This window comes from Scyliorhinus canicula, chromosome 11, assembly GCF_902713615.1.
Source record: "Scyliorhinus canicula chromosome 11, sScyCan1.1, whole genome shotgun sequence".
NCBI classification, from domain to species: domain Eukaryota; kingdom Metazoa; phylum Chordata; class Chondrichthyes; order Carcharhiniformes; family Scyliorhinidae; genus Scyliorhinus; species Scyliorhinus canicula.
The window spans coordinates 146,037,713-146,056,772 of NC_052156.1; the positions used below are offsets into that span (position 1 = coordinate 146,037,713).

At 46.6% G+C, this 19,060-nt stretch overlaps 2 protein-coding genes across 3 annotated transcripts in view; one reads left to right on the plus strand and one right to left on the minus strand.

Annotated features, from left to right (window-relative positions):
* The window catches only part of LOC119973469 (thymidine phosphorylase), a 151,846-nt gene that overhangs the window by 40,442 nt on the left and 92,344 nt on the right, over window positions 1-19,060 (minus strand). The gene's annotated exons all lie outside the window — the stretch shown is intronic.
* Window positions 1-19,060, plus strand: part of mapk8ip2 (mitogen-activated protein kinase 8 interacting protein 2) — a 66,842-nt gene that overhangs the window by 32,951 nt on the left and 14,831 nt on the right. The window contains exons 3-9 of one of the 2 annotated variants that reach the window (XM_038811666.1): window positions 6,637-6,840; window positions 7,351-7,426; window positions 10,157-10,348; window positions 10,469-12,904; window positions 13,978-14,053; window positions 16,009-16,181; window positions 18,716-18,825. In XM_038811666.1, the coding sequence (XP_038667594.1) occupies window positions 6,637-6,840; window positions 7,351-7,426; window positions 10,157-10,348; window positions 10,469-12,904; window positions 13,978-14,053; window positions 16,009-16,181; window positions 18,716-18,825 (3,267 nt within the window). Of the gene's footprint in view, window positions 1-6,636; window positions 6,841-7,350; window positions 7,427-10,156; window positions 12,905-13,977; window positions 14,054-16,008; window positions 16,182-18,715; window positions 18,826-19,060 lie in introns of both variants that reach the window. The other variant, XM_038811664.1, reaches the window with a different exon arrangement.

Below are 19,060 nucleotides of genomic sequence, written 5' to 3' on the forward strand. Positions count from 1 at the left end.
TCCACTTTCAAGGAGCTATGACCCTGGACTCCTAGATCTCTTTGTTCTGTAACTCTCTCCAACTCCCTACCATTAACTGAGTAGGTCCTGCCCCGATTCGGTCTACCAAAATGCATCACATCACATTTATCGAAATTAAACTCCATCTGCAATTCAGGGGCCCAGTGGCTCAATTGATCAAGGTCCCATTGCAATCCTAGATAACCTTCTACACTGTCCATTATGCCACCAATCTTGGTGTCATCTGCAAACTTACTAACCAAGCCACCTAAATTCTCATCCAAATCATTAATATCAATAAAATATAGCAGTGGACCCAGCACTGATCCGTGAGGCACACTGCTGGTCACAGGCCTCCAGTTTGAAAAACAACCCTCTACAACCACCCTTTGTCTTCTATCATCAAGCTAATTTTGTATCCAATTAGATACCTAACCCTGGCTCCTGTGAGATTTAACCTTATGCAACAACCTACCATGCAATGCTTTGTCAAAGGATTTGCTAAAATCCATGGAGACAACGTCGACTGCACTGCCCATCTACCTTCTTGGTTACCGCTTCAAAAAACTCAATCAAATTTGTGAGTTTACATTCACAAAGCCATGATTACTGTCCCCAATCAGTCCTTGTCTCTCTAAATGCCTGTAGATCCTGTCTCTCAGAAGAACAGGCATTGCACCTGATCTCCCACTTGATCCTATGCTTGACCTTAGCCTCAAGGTGAAGAAACAGTGAGGTAGATAGAGAAAAGATAGGTTGCAATGGACAGTCTGTTTGGAGGCTACAGGCAAGACACATCACCATCTATCATCTCCTGCAACTAGTTAGAGTTAAGGTTAACACAGCCCTCAAACTCATTTTATCTCGCTTGTTCCAGGTTCCACAGCTTGACAAGAGAATTAAGTAGATAGGAAGGAAGGAAAGATTCCCAAACACCCCGTCACCTAATGTTGTATCTTGATTTCTGTAACCCTCCGCGATCTCAATGTTCCTCCAACTCTGACGTCTAGTGCATCTCTGATTTTCTTTGCTCCATCAATGATGGCAGTGCCTTGTCAAGGTGCTGCATTGCACCTTACAGATGGTACGCACTGCATCAGTGGAGGAGAGAGGTTAAGGTGATGGATGGGGGCAGGGGCCGCAATCAAGTGAACTGTTTTATCCTGAATGATGTTGAGATTCAGTCAGGATGTGGAGATGCCGGCGTTAGACTGGGGTGAGCACATTAAGAAGTCTTACAACACCAGGTTAAAGTCCAACATGTTCGTTTCAAACACTAGCTTTCGGAGCGCAGCTCCTTCCTCAGGTGAATCACATTCACCTGAGAAAGGAGCATTGCTCCGAAAGCTAGTGTTTGAAACGAACATGCTGGACTTTAACCTGGTGTTGTAAGACTTCTTACCGAGATTCAGTCAGGCAAGTGGACAGTATTCCATCACACTCCTCACTTATGTCTGGTAGATGGTGGGCAGACTATGGGGAGTCAAGAGTTGAGTCACTATAGACTTCTCAGCCTTTGTAGCCACAGTACTTATATGGCTAGTCCAGTCTGGTCAATTGTGATATCCCATAAATCTTGTTAATGGGAGATTCAGTGATTGTAAAGCATTTAATGCCATGGAGAGGTGGCTAGGCCTTCTCATGTTGGAGATGGTCATTGCCTAGCACTTACGTGGCAGGAATGTCGCTTGCTATTTTTTTAACTCCTACTTGAATGTTGTCCCGATTTAGCTGCTTGCAATTTCAGACTGCTTCAGTATTTGAAGGATATGCGAGTGGAACTGGACACCGGGCAATCATCATCAAACACCCACACTTCTGACCTTACGATGGATGGTCATTGATGAAGCAGCTGAAGATATTTGAGCCAAGGACACTGCTCTGAGGATCTCTGCAGTGACTTATTTGGGGTTGAGATGATTGGCCTGCAAAAACCACAATCTTCTTCCTTTCTGCTAGCCAGTAGAGATTTCCCCGAGTTCCATTGATTTCAATTTTGCTCCTTGACGCCACATTTGGTCAAATGCCGTCTATAGACCAAGGGTAATTACTGTTAGCTCATCTCTTGAATTCAGCTCTTTTGTCTATGCTTGGACCAACGCTATAATGAGGACAGGAGCTGAGTGGTCTTGATGGCACCCAAACTGAGCATTGGTGAGCAGGTTACAGTGAGGAAGTGCTGTGATGATATGCATCAGCAATCTTGTATATAATAATACACATGACCTCTGACCAGCAGGTGGCAATGTAAACCGCCATGTGACTCTATGTCCTCGGGGAGTTGGGAGTAAGTCATGTTGGTGGGTGGATGTATTTTGCAGTAGCTCTAGAATAGTTAGTGTTAGTAGTTTGTTATATATTTATTCCAATTACCTTTACTATGCAGTTGCTTCATAATAAATTATTTCAACTAGTAAAGATGTTCTGCGGTGCATCATTCATACCGGCCAGTCTACAGAACATGACATGTGCTGCTTGATAGTACTGTCAATGATCTCTTCCATCATTTTACTGATGTTTGTGAGTAAGCGCATGTGACAGTAATTAGTCAGATTTTTTTCGGTCTGTTGTGGACTGGACATAGGATCCATATGGATTCTATTAGAAAGAGGCCATTCAGCCCATCGTGTCTGTACCAATCCTACAAAAGACTACTCTACTTAGGCCCACTCCCCTGCCTCATACCGGTAACCCCGTGTATTGAACATGGTCAATCCACTTAACCTGCACATCTTTGGACTGTGGAGGAAACTGGTATATCTGAAGGAAATCTACGCAGACATGGAGAGAACATGCAAACTCCACACAGTCACCCAAGGCCGGAATCGAACCTGGGTTCCTGGCGCTGCAAGGCAGCAGTGCTAACCACCGAGCCACTTACCACATATCTGGGCAATTATCAGCAAGAGATGCCAGTGTTATAGGGGTACTGGAATAGTTTGGCTGGAGGCGTGGCTAGTTAGGAAATGGGTGGGGGGGGGGGGGGGAACGCGGAATTCTCCAACACCCCGCCGGGTTGGAGAATCGGCGTGGCATTGCACAAATCGCACCAGGCCGCCCCGATGCCGGGACGTGATTCTTCGCTATTGGCGCTATTGGCGCCGGCGTGGTCGGCGCGCCGCCGGTCAGGTATGTGCCGACTCTCCGGCCCGGGCTGGCGCGCCGATTCTCCGGCCGAGCGGCCATCAACAAAAAGCCAAGTCCCCCCGGCACCGTTCTAACATCCTCTGAGCCAGCGGGATCTCGGCGTTGAAGGGTCCGAGGGCGGCCTCGGGGGGGGGGGGGGGGGGGGGGGGGGAGAGCGTCTGACCCCGAGGGGGCCCACCGGTCGGCGGGCCGGCCTCTCTGCCCCCCAGGCCTCCTTTCGTCTGCGCTGGCTCCTTTAGCCCTGCGCCATTTGGTGCGGGGCTGCCGCGGGGAAGAAGGCCACCGCGCATGCACTAGTGATTGTGCCATACAATGAATTGTGTCTTCAGCAATGTACCCCATAATGTTTTGTTTTACGTGACCAATTTGTTTAAGTGCATGGGTCCTCTAAGCATTTTTGCAAAGCCACACCAGCATGTCCAAGTGATGTATAACATAGAGTACTGAGGAAGGGTGGGAATCAGCAGGTTTTCTTGCCCATGTTTGACCTGATACCATGAGATGTAACGGGGGCCAGTGTCAATGTTGAGGACTCCCTCGCCACACGATATGCCTGTGCCATCAAGTCTGATGGATCTGTCCAGTCAGGTATGGTTATAGAGTCTGAGATGGTGGCTGAAAGGTATGATTTGGTGAGTTTGGCTATGTCATGATGCTGCCTGATAGGCTGGGGTACAGCTCTCCCAATTTTGACATCAATCCCAAGGGCAGGATTTCCAGGACCACCCCGCCAGTAGGATCTTTCGGTCCTGCCAAAGCTGACCCCAGCCGTGTGTTCCCTGGCATCGGGATGGGCTAACCATGCAAATTACCCATGGCTTTTGAGAAACCGGAAGATCCCGCCAACGGCCACAGGCAAAAGCCGGCTCCGCCGTGGGAAAACCCATCGCGGGGAGGTGGTTGGGGGGGGGGGGGGGGGGTTTGGAAAATTCCGACCTTAGTGTTAGCGAGGAGAATTTTGCAGAATCAGCAAGTTGTGCCATCTGGTTCTCGAACTTATTTTGATATGACTGAATGACTTGTGAGGGCAATTCAGAGGGCAGTTAAGGTCTGGAGTGATATACAAGCAAGATGAGCTGAAGACAGCTGATATCCTTCCCAAATAGATATTTGTGAACCAGATGGCTTTTTGTGATATTTTCATCTTCACCGTTATTAATATTAACTTTTAGTTCCAGACTTAATTAACCAAATATAAATTCCCCAGTGGCTGTGGTGGAATTTGAACTCAATGTCTGCAAATCATTCATTCAAATCTCTGGATACTAATCCAGTAACGTAGCCACTTTGCTTCCCCTTTAAGGCATTTCCAACTGCCGTTAAATAGCCACCTAATCAAATACTTGTGTTTGCAAGCTGCCTCTAGTGTGTCACTCACAGGATTGCCTTTTCCAATGTTCATATCCATTGCCCTAATCTCCATGAAACACAAACTCAAACTCTCCACAACTCTGCTGCCACATCCAATCCTGTGCTAAATCCCAGACTCTTCTCTCTTAACCTCTACTGCCTCCCATCTCCCAAATCAGTGACTTTGCAATTCTTATTCTCCTCGACACATTTTGGAGAAGGCAGAATCCATCTGCCATCTCCAATGTCCTCCAGAATTTTAAGAGCCCAAAATTCGGATCACTGAACAGTTTGTATTGGGGTTTTTCAGCACCCCCATGTAGGGGTTTCTCTGTCCCCCCAAGTAGGGGTTCCTCAGTCACCCTGTTTTGGGTTTCTCAGTCCCCCTGTGTGTTTCTCAGTACCTCCCCCCACCCCCAGTGTTTGGATGTCTCGGTCCCCCCGTGTGTTTCTCAGTCCCCCCCCGTGGGTTTGTCAGTGCCCCATGTTTGGGTTCCTCAGTCCGCCCATGTGCTTCTCAGTGCCCTCCATGCTGTGCTTGGGTTTCTCAGTCCCTCTGTGCTGTGTGTGGGTTTCTCAGTCTACCCTCAGCTGTGCGTGACTTTCTCAGTCTACCCTGTGCTGTGTGTGGGTTTCTCAGTCTACCCTCAGCTGTGGGTGACTTTCTCAGTCTACCCTGTGCTGTGTGTGGGTTTCTCAGTCTACCCTCAGCTGTGGGTGACTTTCTCAGTCTACCCTGTGCTGTGTGTGGGTTTCTCAGTCTTCCCTCAGCTGTGCGTGACTTTTTCAGTCCCCCCCCGTGCTGTGCTTGGGTTTCCCAGTCCCCCTGTGCTGTGCTTTGTTTCTCAATCCCCCCGTGCTGTGCTTGGGTTTCCCAGTCCCCCTGTGCTGTGCTTCGTTTCTCAATCCCCCCGTGCTGTGCTTGGGTTTCTCAGTCCCCCCGTGCTGTGCTTCGTTTCTCAATCCCCCCGTGCTGTGCTTGGGTTTCTCAGTCTACCCTGTGCTGTGCTTGGGTTTCTCAGTCTACCCTGTGCTTTACTTGGGTTTCTCAGTCCCTCTGTGCTGTGCTTGGTTTCTCAGTCTACCCTGTGCTTTACTTGGGTTTCTCAGTCTACCCTGTGCTGTGCTTGGGTTTCTCAGTCCCCCTGTGCTGTGCTTCGTTTCTCAATCCCCCCGTGCTGTGCTTGGGTTTCTCAGTCTACCCTGTGCTGTGCTTGGGTTTCTCAGTCCCCCCGTGCTGTGCTTCGTTTCTCAATCCCCCCGTGCTGTGCTTCGTTTCTCAGTCTACCCTGTGCTGTGCTTGGGTTTCTCAGTCCCCCCGTGCTGTGCTTCGTTTCTCAGTCCCCCCGTGCTGTGCTTCGTTTCTCAGTCCCTCTGTGCTGTGCTTGGGTTTCTCAGTCCCCCCGTGCTGTGCTTCGTTTCTCAGTCCCTCTGTGCTATGCTTGGGTTTTTCAGTTCCCCCCCCCCCTCCCCAGCGATGTTTCTCAGTCCCCCCCGTGCTGTGCTTGGGTTTCTCAGTCTACCCTGTGCTTTACTTGGGTTTCTCAGTCCCTCTGTGCTGTTCTTTGGCTTCTCAGTCCCTCTGTGCTGTGCTTCAGTTTCTCAGTCCCCCTGTGCTGTGCGTGGGTTTCTCAGTCCCCCCCGTGCTGTGCTTCGGTTTCTCAGTCCCTCTGTGCTGTGCTTTGGTTTCTCAGTCCCCCCGTGCTGTGCGTGGGTTTCTCAGTCCCCCCGTGCTGTGCTTGGGTTTCTCTGTCCCCCCCCGTGCTGTGCTTGGGTTTCTCAGTCTCCCTGTGCTGTGCTTGGGTTTCTCAGTCCCCCTGTGCTGTGCTTCGGTTTCTCAGTCTACCCTGTGCTGTGCGTAGATTTCTCAGTCCCCCTGTGCTGTGCTTCGGTTTCTCAGTCTACCCTGTGCTGTGCGTAGGTTTCTCAGTCCCCCTGTGCTGTGCTTCGGTTTCTCAGTCCCCCCCCCCCGTGCTGTGCTTCGGTTTCTCAGTCCCTCTGTGCTGTGCTTGGGTTTTTCAGTCCCCCCCGGCGATGTTTCTCAGTCTACCCTGTGCTTTACTTGGGTTTCTCAGTCCACCCGTGCATCTCAGTCACCCTGTGTTCTAATATATGTTCTCTGCTATAAACCCTTGCTAGGACTGCTTGATGCTGGACGTGAAAGGTGCACCTCAGGCTGTTACAGAGATCTGCTCCTTCCAGGATGATCTGCAGGAATTTGAAATGATCGATGACACGGATGACATGGAGGAAACAGAACTGTTGCCCTCACCCTCCGCCGTAACCATGCAACAGACCCGGCCTTCAACCTTAAACCTTGCCACTCCACTCTCCCACTCACAGGTTGGTGAAGCAGCAAAACTCTCAGAGGAGAAAGAAGATAGAAAAAAGGGAAAGATCCTTCACTCAGAAAAGTATTTTGGGATCCACCAGCTATCTTGGTCATTATAAAATCTGTTCCCTGAAGGCTGAGGCGGGCAAAAAATGTCAACGATAGCGTGGTACTGAGTCATAGAGACCCAGAGGGTTCCAAGTTGCTTCCCTGTGTGAAGTTATCTGTTGTGAGATGTGGTATTAAAACCGCTTTTAGGATACTTGGACTGGGGAAGAGATTGAAATAGCAGCCAAGAATCCCACTTTTAATATCAGTTTCCAGTGACAACCCCTCTCTCACCCCTATTTAAGACAGTGCACTCGGTTGTGCCATAATGATCGAAAGCCCCTAGGCACCGTGAGGCATGTGGAGTTCCCTTGGGCCAGGTGCCAGATAGTCATCGGCACCTCGTACAGGTGTGTCTTTAGGTAGTCGTGGAGCTGCCTGCATTTTTCACACTTCTTCCTGTTCTTTTTCAGGATTCTCTCAATAACAATGGCAGTTTCTCTCCCAGGAAAGCTAGTTGGCAGGAGACACTGCTCCATTCCTCCAGTGGTGAGTACAGACCCTTTTTTAAAAACTGTTTTCCTCCCAGGATGGTCATCGGTGGGGGGCGAGTGAGTGGGAGAGGATCCCCATTTTCGCACATTGTCTGAAGGAGTCAAGTGCATCAGAAAAGGTTATTGGTTATTAACTGCCCCCTTTTCAACGCTTTGGAAATAGAAGTGAACACAGAACTTGTCCTTGAAGCTCAATGATCAACTGCAATAAGATGTAACTCTTTCCTCATTTTGTTGATGTCTTTAGTCTCCGAAAGTCACGCAGTTCCTCTTTCACTACCTGGAACACCTCACCATCACCTGGTGACTTTGCTGTGTGGCACAGTTGAGATCATTAGTAGACCACTGGCACAAACCCACATTCTGCTGTGCAGTGTTGCACCAACCAGACAAATATTTTAAGAAGGGTGTCGGGCGGGCAGCAACAAATTTCAATATTTATTTTCATACACTTCCGAGACCTCACTTTGAATCAGCTGCAGACATAAGTGAAGGAATGGGCTGTTGCAAAGATGGCAAATGTTACACCCCTCTTCAGAAAACACAAGAGGGATATATATGCCAGTCAGCCCAAAGCCAGAGTCATTGGCGCAATGTTTAGTGACAATAATTAATCGACATATGGAAAGGTATGCGTTAATAAATGTAATCCAGCACAGACTGGAAGTGAAAGTGCATTTGACAATCTTGATTGAGGTCTTTGAATGATGTAATTGAAAGGGTTGATATGTACATGGACCTTAAAAAGTCATTGACAAAGTACCATAGAATTAATTTGTTTGCCAAATTACAAGGGCAGTGACAGCATTGGGTCCAAATTTGGCTCAGGGATGGAAAGCAGAGGGTAGTGAAGAATGGTGCTTTTTCAGACTGGAGGGAAGTACAGGGGCGATATTAACAGGGGCCGGTATTAGGACCAGTGCTCTTTTTGATACGTATTAATGACCTGAACTGGGACATCAATGGCATAATTGCAAAGTTTGCAGATGATACAAAATTGGGAATGTAGTAAATAGTCAGAAGGGCAGTAACACATTGAAGGAGTGGCAAAATAGCCAGAAATGCGACAGATAAAATTTAAGGCAGAGAAGTGTGCTGATAGATTTTGGGAGGAAGAATGAGAAGAGGGACTATGAACTACATTTGTCTGCACTATTAACATTTAACAAACCCATGCAACCTATCCTCAATTATCCTCTGTCTTTCCATATGTGTGCAAGTTTTATCTCCCATTATGTCCTCCAGAGATTCCCCAATGCTGGGACTGTGGTTACCTGCTCCCTCTGTCCCATTCTGAGCAGAGATGTTCTACTTAGTTACAATTTCCTAAAGGCTCCCCTGTCTTCCATTATCTACTTGCCCACATTGTCTCCAAGAACGAAATCGAGGACTGCCTCCTACCTGATCTGAAAAGAAATTGAGACATTTCGGGAAACTCCTCCCCTTCTCTTGCACTTACATTATTTTGTTATAATAAAAGCAAAATACTGCAGATGTTGGAAATCTGAGACAAAAACAGAAAATGCTGGAAGAGAATACTCCGCCGGTCAGGCAGCATCTGTGGAGGGAGGAATTGGGCTAACGCTTTGAGTCAGTGTGTCTCTTCTTCAGAACTGGAGAAGATTCTGAAGAAGTGATACGGACTCAAAATGTTAACTCTGTTTTTCTGTCCACAGATGCTGCCAGATCTGTTGAGTTTTTTTCAGCATTCTCAGTTTTTATTTTACATAATTTCTACCGCAGTTTATCTCTGAATAATGAAACTCACTCATCATTAAGGTCCTGGAGTTCCAAAACTCTTTTACAGCTATTTACAAAACTTTCCGTCTTTTCAGTGGTTCTGTAGAAAAGCCCGAATAGAGTCATGGGGATAGAATTCAGACTTAGTTGAGCCAGCTTTTCAAATAGAAACTGAGGGCAAAAATGATCAAATTCACACAGGTATGCCTGTGTCTTAGCAAATGGCCGGCAGGCTCGTAGGGCTGAATTGTCTACTCCTGCTCTTAAGTCCTTTGTTCGGAAGTATTGCAGAAAGATTTCCTGGTTTCTTGGCCAACATTCCTCCATCAACCAAAGCAACAAACTAGAAGGATCTATTGGTGGGATCCTTATTTCCGCAAAATAATTACTGTGCTTGACAAGGTAACATTACCACTTCATTTCAAAGTATTTAATTTAGCTGAAGTACTTTCAGAATTTTCTGATCTTTCATCCTTGAAGTATCTTTTCTCTTTTGGGTGTCAGGTTTAGCTCAGTGGAAACACCAGAGCCAGAAGGCCGTGGATCCCACTCCAGCGACTTGGGTTCACAACTAGACAGACACACCTGTGCAGTACTGAGGGTGAGCTGCACAGTCAGAGGTGGCGGCTTTCAGATGACACATTAGACCAAAGAATTCTATTCCATCAGATGCAGAAAAAAAAAATCCCTTGACACTGTTGGAAGAAGTGGGCGGGGGGTGGGGGGGTTCTCCCCATCTCCTGGCCAAATATATCCCTCAACCACCATTACTAATGCAAATAATCTGGTTATTCATCTCGTTGCCCCTTGACGGACCTTGCCGCACACAAATAGTTTGCTGCATTTCCTACTTTTCAACAGTGGTTGACTGCATTTCAAGAAATATTTCAGTGGCCGTGAAATATTTTAGGACACCGTGTGGTTGTTAAAGGCACTTTATGAAAGAGATTTATTTATTTTAACAAAAGTTGATTTGTCATTGCAGGTCACTTAACTCCTCCACATCAGTGTGTCCAGGATAGTGTGCACCCAACTGGCTGGTGCATGACCGCCCCGAATGCTGGTCCACACGGCACTGGATCGCAATTGAAACTCATGGAGACTGCATCAACCCAGTCACCTCTAAAACCGCTACTGTACGATTTTGAAGGGAATCGGCGGGATACGCTGGAATACGGTAACAGCAAGGCAGACCAACTCATAGAGGATCATAATATGAATATTGTATCGCCATCATTGCCATGTCCATCATTGCATGCAAACAAAGAACTCGCTAAACACTGTCTCTCTCCGACAGGGTCTTTTGGTTTTCATAGAAAGTCAACAAGCTCTTCCCTAGAGATGGAAGATGATCATGATGGCAATGCACAGCCAACTAACACAGCAGACAATGTCGCATCACAAAGCTCAGACACAGAGCTGGAACAGGACTTGACGAGCAGTAGCTCCAAGGGACATTCTTGTTCTGGTAATCGATCCAGTGAAATGTACACACTTGCCTCTGAGCTCGGGATGAATACGGAGATTGAGCCTGATCAGACCTTTGCTGCTACTAGCAAATGCTTGTCATCATCCAACCTTAGCAATGGTTCCTGTACTCCTGTGTCCGATGCAGAGCTAGAGCTAGAGTTTGGAGTTACAAGCAGGATGCACAGGCCACACACAGAGCCAGCTGATTTTATACCGTCTGTTCTTGAGCAAACCACTGCAGTGAGTTCTTCAACTCCCAGCTCAGGGTTGGACTATGATCACAACATCCACGAGACTACTGTTGACTATGCGCAACCATCCAGTTCCAATAGCAATACAGTATCTCCTTCCTCTGACCCAGGCATTGTGGCGGATCTCACCAGTAAAAGCACCAAGAAATTCATGCAGTCATACCAAAGTGAGGATGGTGTTTCCTCTGGTTCTGACTCAGAACTGGAAGAACTGGAAGAGAGACTTAAATGTGAAAAGAGTGCTGCATGTAACATGATTTCTTCCATCTCGGAGACAGAGTTAGACCTCACCAGTGAGAGCAGCAGTGGCCGATCATCACACCTGACCAATTCAATTGAAGAAGCAAGTTCACCCAACTCTGATCCTGAGATTGACTGGGAAGGAGAAATCTGTACTTCCAACATTAAAGATCGATTATACTTGGTAAAGACAGCCAACAGTGCCAATGTCAATTCTTTGGAGCCTGTTGCTGAATGGGACCTTGACAGTGGGTATACGGGGAGATTTGTATGTGCGGTGGACAAAACCAAGTCAGCTGCTTCTGCCAGAGTCTTGGAGTCCGAGTTAATAACAGACCAATTTCCTGAGGTTATTGCTGGGTCTTTACAAGATCCTGACCTAACTAAAGACCATGTTACTTCACCACAAGCTCCAGAGCTCAAACCAGACAGTAAGAATGAAGGTGCCGCCAGGCCAACATATCTTGATATTATACCAAATCAAGCACTGTCCCGAGCTCCAAGCCCTAATTTGCAAACACAGGAAAATTCTGAAGAGAACAGTGATGATGAACTGAGTAATGATTCTGAGTCTTCGTGTTCTGATCATGATTCGGACCCTGATCTGAGTGAAAGTTCTGACTCCCCTTGGCTCCTCAGTAACATGATCAACACAATGATTTCACAAGGCTCCCACAATGTCAAAGATGAGTGCTGGCTGCAGACTAACTCATTCAGTGAGACCATTTCTTCATGCTCTGACATTGAGGTCGAACCAGTCTGTACCAGTAAGCTAATGCACGCTTCAGGCTACCAAGTTGACTCAGCCCAGGAGGGCTCTGAACATGCAGATCTTTCCCATCCTGAATCAGACATCGAGATAATGGATAGCAATGATGACTTTGGTGACTTAATGTTCTCCAAAGGTGAGGGAAAAGAGACAAGATTCAAGGAACCTGAGTTTGAGCCAGTTCCTACCAATAAACCGGCCACCCTCTACTTGGCTTTTGGTAATCCATCTAATGATACAGTCACGACAGGAGACAGTAATGTGTCATTTTTCCCAGGGAGAGTTGGCTCCTGTGAAGCAGAGACAGAGTTCAATATGGATTTTAAGGACAATTGCATGTATGAACAGGACGATATAGCTACCATAATTCCAAGCTCCACTCTAAGCTTCAAATATGAGGAGTCAGTGGAATCCCTTCCAGGGATAAATCCAGTTCGGGACATGGGCTCTCCAAGTTTCAGTGAAGACCTGGAAGCTGCATTTATTTTAGAAGATAAGTTAATGAAATTGAATAAATATTCTAGAGCGTTAGCCCTGGAGGCACAAATGAATTCAATGCCAGTCAGTGACATGACTGACTGCACCAGTAGATGTTCAAGCCCGCCTTCTCCATTGTTTAATGCAAGCCCCAAAATACCCATATCCTTTAGTGACCCATCAAATGGACCTTTCAACCTGAAGGAACTGTCCCCATTACACAGGGCGGCCAGCAAGCAGCTGGACCAGTCCCTGGCCTATGACTCCATTAAGTATACATTGGTGGTAGACGAGAACACCACTTTGGAGCTCGTCAGTTTGAAGCGCTGCACCTCCATCTTGAGTGATGACTGTGAGATCTCAACGCTGTGTGACAACTGCGATCTGGAAATGGACAATGAGTTTGGGGACTGCACAGGGAGACATGACATTGAGAACTCGTCAGAGGATTCATCGCCTGAAGCCGACACACAGTTTTCCAAGAAATTCCTCAATGTTTTTGTCAACAGCACTTCTCGATCTTCCAGTAAGCTGTGCCATCTCATTATAAATCTCAGCATGTACTGTGTGACATATTCAGTGTGAACCATATGCTAATAGTGGGTCCATATTGATAGCCTGTGTAACATGAATTAGTTACATTCTATATATGCCATACGGGTCATTGAGCTACAGTTTTTCTACTCATTTGTGTAATGTTAGTACTGAGGATTTCAGGCTTCTAGAACAGTTTTGTGGATTGTGATTGTGTGCATATTTCTTCCACGTCATTGGAAATAACCTTCTGAAAAAGAGGAGAGAGAGAATAGCACATAGGATAATCTGGTATTTACTGGGCTGTGTATAGTATAAGGCAGTAGCCAATAATAAAAAGATGAACGTCTACAACTCTGTGGAGTGAATGGAAAGACTGGGGTTGTTCTTCTTACAGCAGGAAAGATAAGGAGGAGATTTGATAGAGGTGTTCAAAACCATCATCTGTTTTGATAGAGTAAATAAAGAAAAACTGTTTCCTGTAGCACAATAGTCAGAATCAGAGTTGAGAGATTTAAGATGTTTTATTATAGGGGATGTGGTGATTTTGAGGTAAAGCATGCGGGGAGTAGGGTGTTCCCCCCCCCTCCCCGTCGTCCCCCCCCCCACAGTCCAAAGATGTGCAGGTTAGGTGAATTGACCATATTAAATTGCCTCTTAGTGTCCAAAAGGTTAGGTGGGGTTACTGGGTTATGGGGGGCAGGGTGGAGGTGTGGGCTTTTCCCCACAGTAGGGTGCTCTTTCCAAGTGCCGATACAGACTCAATGGGCTGAATGGCCTCCTTCTGCACTGTAAATCCTATGATTCTATGTTGATGTGAGGGAAGGGGTGGGCTGATAGTGCGGTAATGGATTGGGGAAGCTCTTGTTGAATTGAGGGCTGGGTGTCGCAGTGAGTCTGACTGTTGGTATTGTGGTGAGGTGACTTGAGTTCCGGCGAAAACTGGATATTGTGACGCAGATAGGGTTTCTGGGGTCACAATGGGGTGAGTGTTGAGGTCATTGGGAAGTGCTGGGACATCTGCTGGCAGAGTGATCATGTGCTATCTCTCTCTCTCCTGAATAGGTACAGAATCTTTTGGCCTTTACTCGTGTACAATAAATGGTGAGGAACGGGAGCAGACTCATCGAGCGGTATTCCGGTAAGGATGGTGTCTCAAGGCATAAACTGGGGATAGAGCCGGAGCAGGACCCCTGTCTCCCAGCATCACTGTAACCTTACTACAGATAGAGTAGGGGAATCACTGAGACAGAACTAGATTGCCCAGAGCTTGTGAGCAAGTTCTTCCTATCAGTTAACATTTCTTATCAACCCAGGGTGTGTGACAAAGGAGAGCTCTTATCATTTATGCGTCCATGGTAACAGATGCAAGCCAGTATTTTGACCAGAAACTGCAGATGCGTTTGATACATGTGGTTATTCAGCTCCCTTAGCTTCCTTTTCCACATCAGTGTTGTTGAGAATAAAGGAATCAAGAGGCCAGAATCTCTGCTCCACCTCCTGCCGATTATACTAGCCTCAGTGTTTCAAAGCGCAGAAACCCCTGTCTTTCTGAGAATTACTAAGCGTTCAAGAAAAATAAGTTTTTAGCCTATCTAAACTCTTTGTTGAAGTTGCAAATTTTTTGATAAAGGAGTCACAGACCATACAATGCAGAAGGAGGCCATTCGGCCCATCAAGTCTGCACCGACCCATTTAAGCTCTCACTTCCACCCTAACCCAATAACCCTTCCTAACCTTTTTGGTCACTAAGGGCAATTTATCATGGCCAATCCACCTAACTGCACGTATTTGGACTGTGGGAGGAAACCGGAGCACCCGTGGGAAACCAATGCAGACACGGGGGAGAACGTGCAGACTCCGCCCAGACAGTGACCCAGTGGGGAATCGAACCTGGGACCCTGGCGCTGTGAAGCTACAGTGATATCCACTTGTGCTACCGTGCTGCAGGATAGATCTGTTCAAGCCCATCATAATCCAGCCATCAAAATAGTCTGAGTACTTACGACCAGCACAACATTCAACCATATCTCAAATTATTCTTGAGATTTTTCCATCCATTGTTTTACCTGGGAACTAATTTATGTGTTGGCCACGCTCTCTGTGCAGAACTTCCTATATCAGCCCAAAGTTTGACACCATGTGCTCCCTCATCCAACTATCATGGGTTAACTCAAAATATTTTATGGATTTAGATTTTCTGCGCTGTTTAGTGGCACACAGCCTGAGAAAGTCCACTCACAGCTACCTTCTTCCCTGGGTAAAGACCCTAAATTTCTCCAATCTTTCCTCTTAACTCAGTTTCTCTGAAACCAGACATCAGCTCTTGGATCTTCTCTGCACCTGCCGCATTTGAATGCGTCCCTCCCATCTCGGTGACCAGGAGGTGTGCGTCAATCACAAGACTTGTATTTATTACCAGCCATTAGTTATCTTGAGAAGGTGTCGCTGGGTCATTTTAAACCTCTGCAGTCTGTGATTGTAGCATTTTGATACAACTGAGTAACTTGTCCGGCCACTTCAGGGGTCAGGTGAGAGTTAGCCACATTGCTGTGGGGCCTATAGGTCAGACGGGGTAAAAAAAAGCAGATTTCCTTCCCGAAAGGGAATTAGTAAATCAATTGCGTTCTATTATCTCCACTTTCCCTGAGACCCAATATTTAAAACTGAATTCAAAGTATGAAATGGACATGGTGGGATTCGAACTCACATTTGCCTGATGAACACTGAACTCTTAAGTACAGTCTGACCAGAGCATTGGACAGTTTAATCACGATTTTCTCTGACTTGTGCACTATTGGTTTTGCCATGAAGTTCAACACTGGTGGCTTTGATTGATCTACCCCACGTACTAGACATTTTGAACATTAAATGGATTAAATCGACCCTTAAATTATTTGAAAGCCATTCATGGAATGCAGGCAGCCCATTTTTCCTTCACATGCACCATACTCTAGCCGTGTTCAATTAAAGACATTGCTGTGCGCACTGGACCCATGTTAACAAACTCATTCTGGAGCTCAAACTTCAGGTTCCACTTGCTCACTCGGTCTATTGCTTTCTTGTTGTAACAGAGGTGTTTCTGGTTCTCTGAAGGTTCATACCTCGACACCAGGATGAACTGGAGTTGGATGTTGATGACCCATTGTACGTCGAAGAAGAGGAAGATGACTACTGGTACCGAGGCTACAACATGCGCACAGGAGAGCGTGGCATCTTCCCGGCATACTACGCCCATGAAGTGGTCAACCAAGCCAAGGAATTTCTAGGTAGGTCCAAAATAAGATTGGGGTCAATATTCAGAGGGCACTCAGGTCTGTTGAGTTGGGGGCTCGGGGTGGGTAGGGCTATGGAGGCAGTGCAATGAACATTGTCTGTGATTCAGAAGAGAGATGACTGAGCAGTGAAAAAACCTAATGCATGATCAGGAAGTTGGATAGTATTTTCAAGAGAACCTTCAGTAGCCAAGTCCAGGGGCACCTGTGTAAGTCAGGAAGTACTCGGACAGAGGTTGACTTTTAACAACAAGAATGTTGCTAGAAAACTTGGATTTTCTCTATTGCTGCATGGTAGGCCTTTGGCCATTATAGATGGCAATGGCAGAGCCATCTTCAAGCATTACAAGATACTGCAGGTAAATGTTGACTCTTTTAAAATGGGGTTTCCCATCAACAAAGTCCGCTCGTAGGATTTACAATGTATTTTGAGACACAGTGCTGTGGTCGCTCTACATTTGTGATGTATAATAAAAGTTAGAAGTAGTACAAGATGAACAAAGCCACTATAAGGAGATTAACAGGCTGCCCAGCTACCCTTTTGATTTATGCCCAGCCCATTGTTGTTTTGACCTTTCTCCATCCACACACATCCCTCCACTCACTTGCCTATTACCCCGCGACACATCTACTTGTCCTTCTGTGTGGGCAGCCTCTTTAAAGACCACATAGAATTAACAGTGCAGAAGGAGGCCATTCGGCCCATCGAGTCTGCACTGGCTCTTGGAAAGAGCACCTTACCCAAGGTCAACACCTCCACCCTATCCCCATAACCCAGTAACCCCACCCAACACTAAGGGCAATTTTGGACACTAAGGGCAATTTATCATGGCCAATCCACCTAACCCTGCACATCTTTGGACTGTGGGAGGAAACCGGAGCACCCGGAGGAAACCCACGCACACACGGGGAGGATGTGCAGACTCCGCACAGACAGTGACCCAAGCCGGAATCAAACCTGGGACCCTGGAGCTGTGAAGCAATTGTGCTAACCACAATGCTACCGTGCTGGACATGTGCACGCTGAGACCTACTCCTGTGAGGTCACACACGCCTTCCCTCAGCTGCTGAGCATGGTGAACCAGTGCGTTCGGACAGGATTGAGGATTTATTTAAATTATTGGCGAAGGAACAGCTGAAAATCAATTTTCTATTGTGGCAGACAAAAATCCTTTAAAAAAAAAAAATGCTGTAAGAAAACGCAAATGATAAAGTATAGGTATTATAAGCATTTATACAACTCTGATTAATCCAGCACCAAACATGTTGGACAATTTTAAATGGGCCATCAAACTGTCTCACCTCCCAGCACCAAAAACCTGGCAGACCTGATAGTCATTCCCAACATATCCTGCTCTTAATTCAGGATCTCACCGGCAGATGACTCGCGCCAGTGAAAAATAGAAGGTGCTGGAGTTTCCATTTAGGGCAAAAAAAAGAGATTGTGCAAATGACCACTGGATTCTTCATTGGGTGAATAGGATGATTTCAATACAGACCCTCCCTTTGGTATCAGCCCAATATTTCTTTATCCTGGCCCTCCGTCTCAGTCTTGCTTCTGAAGGGTGAGGCCTTCTCAAAGACAAGAACTACCCTTTTCTTGATTACACAGTGACATTCTGGCATCCAGAGCATCAAAGGGAAATTGACCCTCGCAATGTCGAAAATGGGATGATGGTCTGAGTCTAGAGGAAAGGTTACCGTGAGACTGGGCCACCTTTACTCAGTACAAGAAAGGGCTCAGGAGTTCTGGGGCGAAAGGTTTCTGGCCAGTAGAAATAAGAGATGTAGAGGCAACGTTTTGTCTGGGAGTCATGCTGAATCAAAGTCGCGGGAGGTGAAAAGACAGCAATTACACATTGTACATGCTCTGCATTTAGTGAGGTCTCCATTACAACCTTGGCACAAGGCTCAAACTGTACAGGGACTGCATTTAAATTAGGTAAATGCTGGCCCCACTGAACCCATTGCAATGGCTCCCACTTTCCATCGTGATAAGTGACCTTCTGAGTTCAGAAACCATCCCACCCTCAAGAGTGCATAACACTTCCCAAATTTGCATTAGACATTAAAATTGGAAAGTGGTTTGCAATGCCTCATGCACCTCCTGTTATATAGCAAGACAGCATAGGGATCAGTGAGTCCAACACCACTCAGCAAGTCCCGCCAATGGGCAGCGGTACAGCAGTTTCTAATTCCCGACTGCATTCCACACATTTGCCACTGGGTGGCCCCAGCAGGCAGCCTAATTATTTTGTAATAATTTGGTCTAAAATTTGGTGTAAGTTTGCAGGGATTTCTCCTGCAAATCAATTTCGAGGCCCTTCCCTCCCTAATCTTTGAGCGTTTTCATTGACTTGCACCTTGCCATGGGCCATCAGACTTCAAAATGGTAGGTTAAATATTCCAGCCAATTGAAGCTATTGTCCCAATGACTAAACTCGGAAGCTGCTTTGTAACTGGCAGACTTTGGTCTCAAATGACCCGAGTTTGGTTTCTAATGCCTCCTCTGTTGTCTATTGATGCAGGGATAAAGAAGAACAGTGTCTGGGTGGAGAGGTTTGATGTGCAGTTCCTGGGATCAGTGGAAGTCCCATATCACCAGGGTAATGACATCCTGTGCGCTGCAATGCAGAAGGTAAGAGTACGTCAGTCCCGAAGAGTGATGGGAGAAGATGTGAAAGGTGAACATATTGTGCTGATCGTACATAAGAACAGGTGCAAGACTAACACATTAAGGTGAAGCAGTTACATGGCATCAAACTCCTGTAGAACAGTGACTTCCAAGCTTTGTTTTCCTGATAGCCTCACCTCCTGATTAAACCGTTTCAGTCCCTCCTTGTTAGTTAGTCTTTACATCGGATTGCATAGAA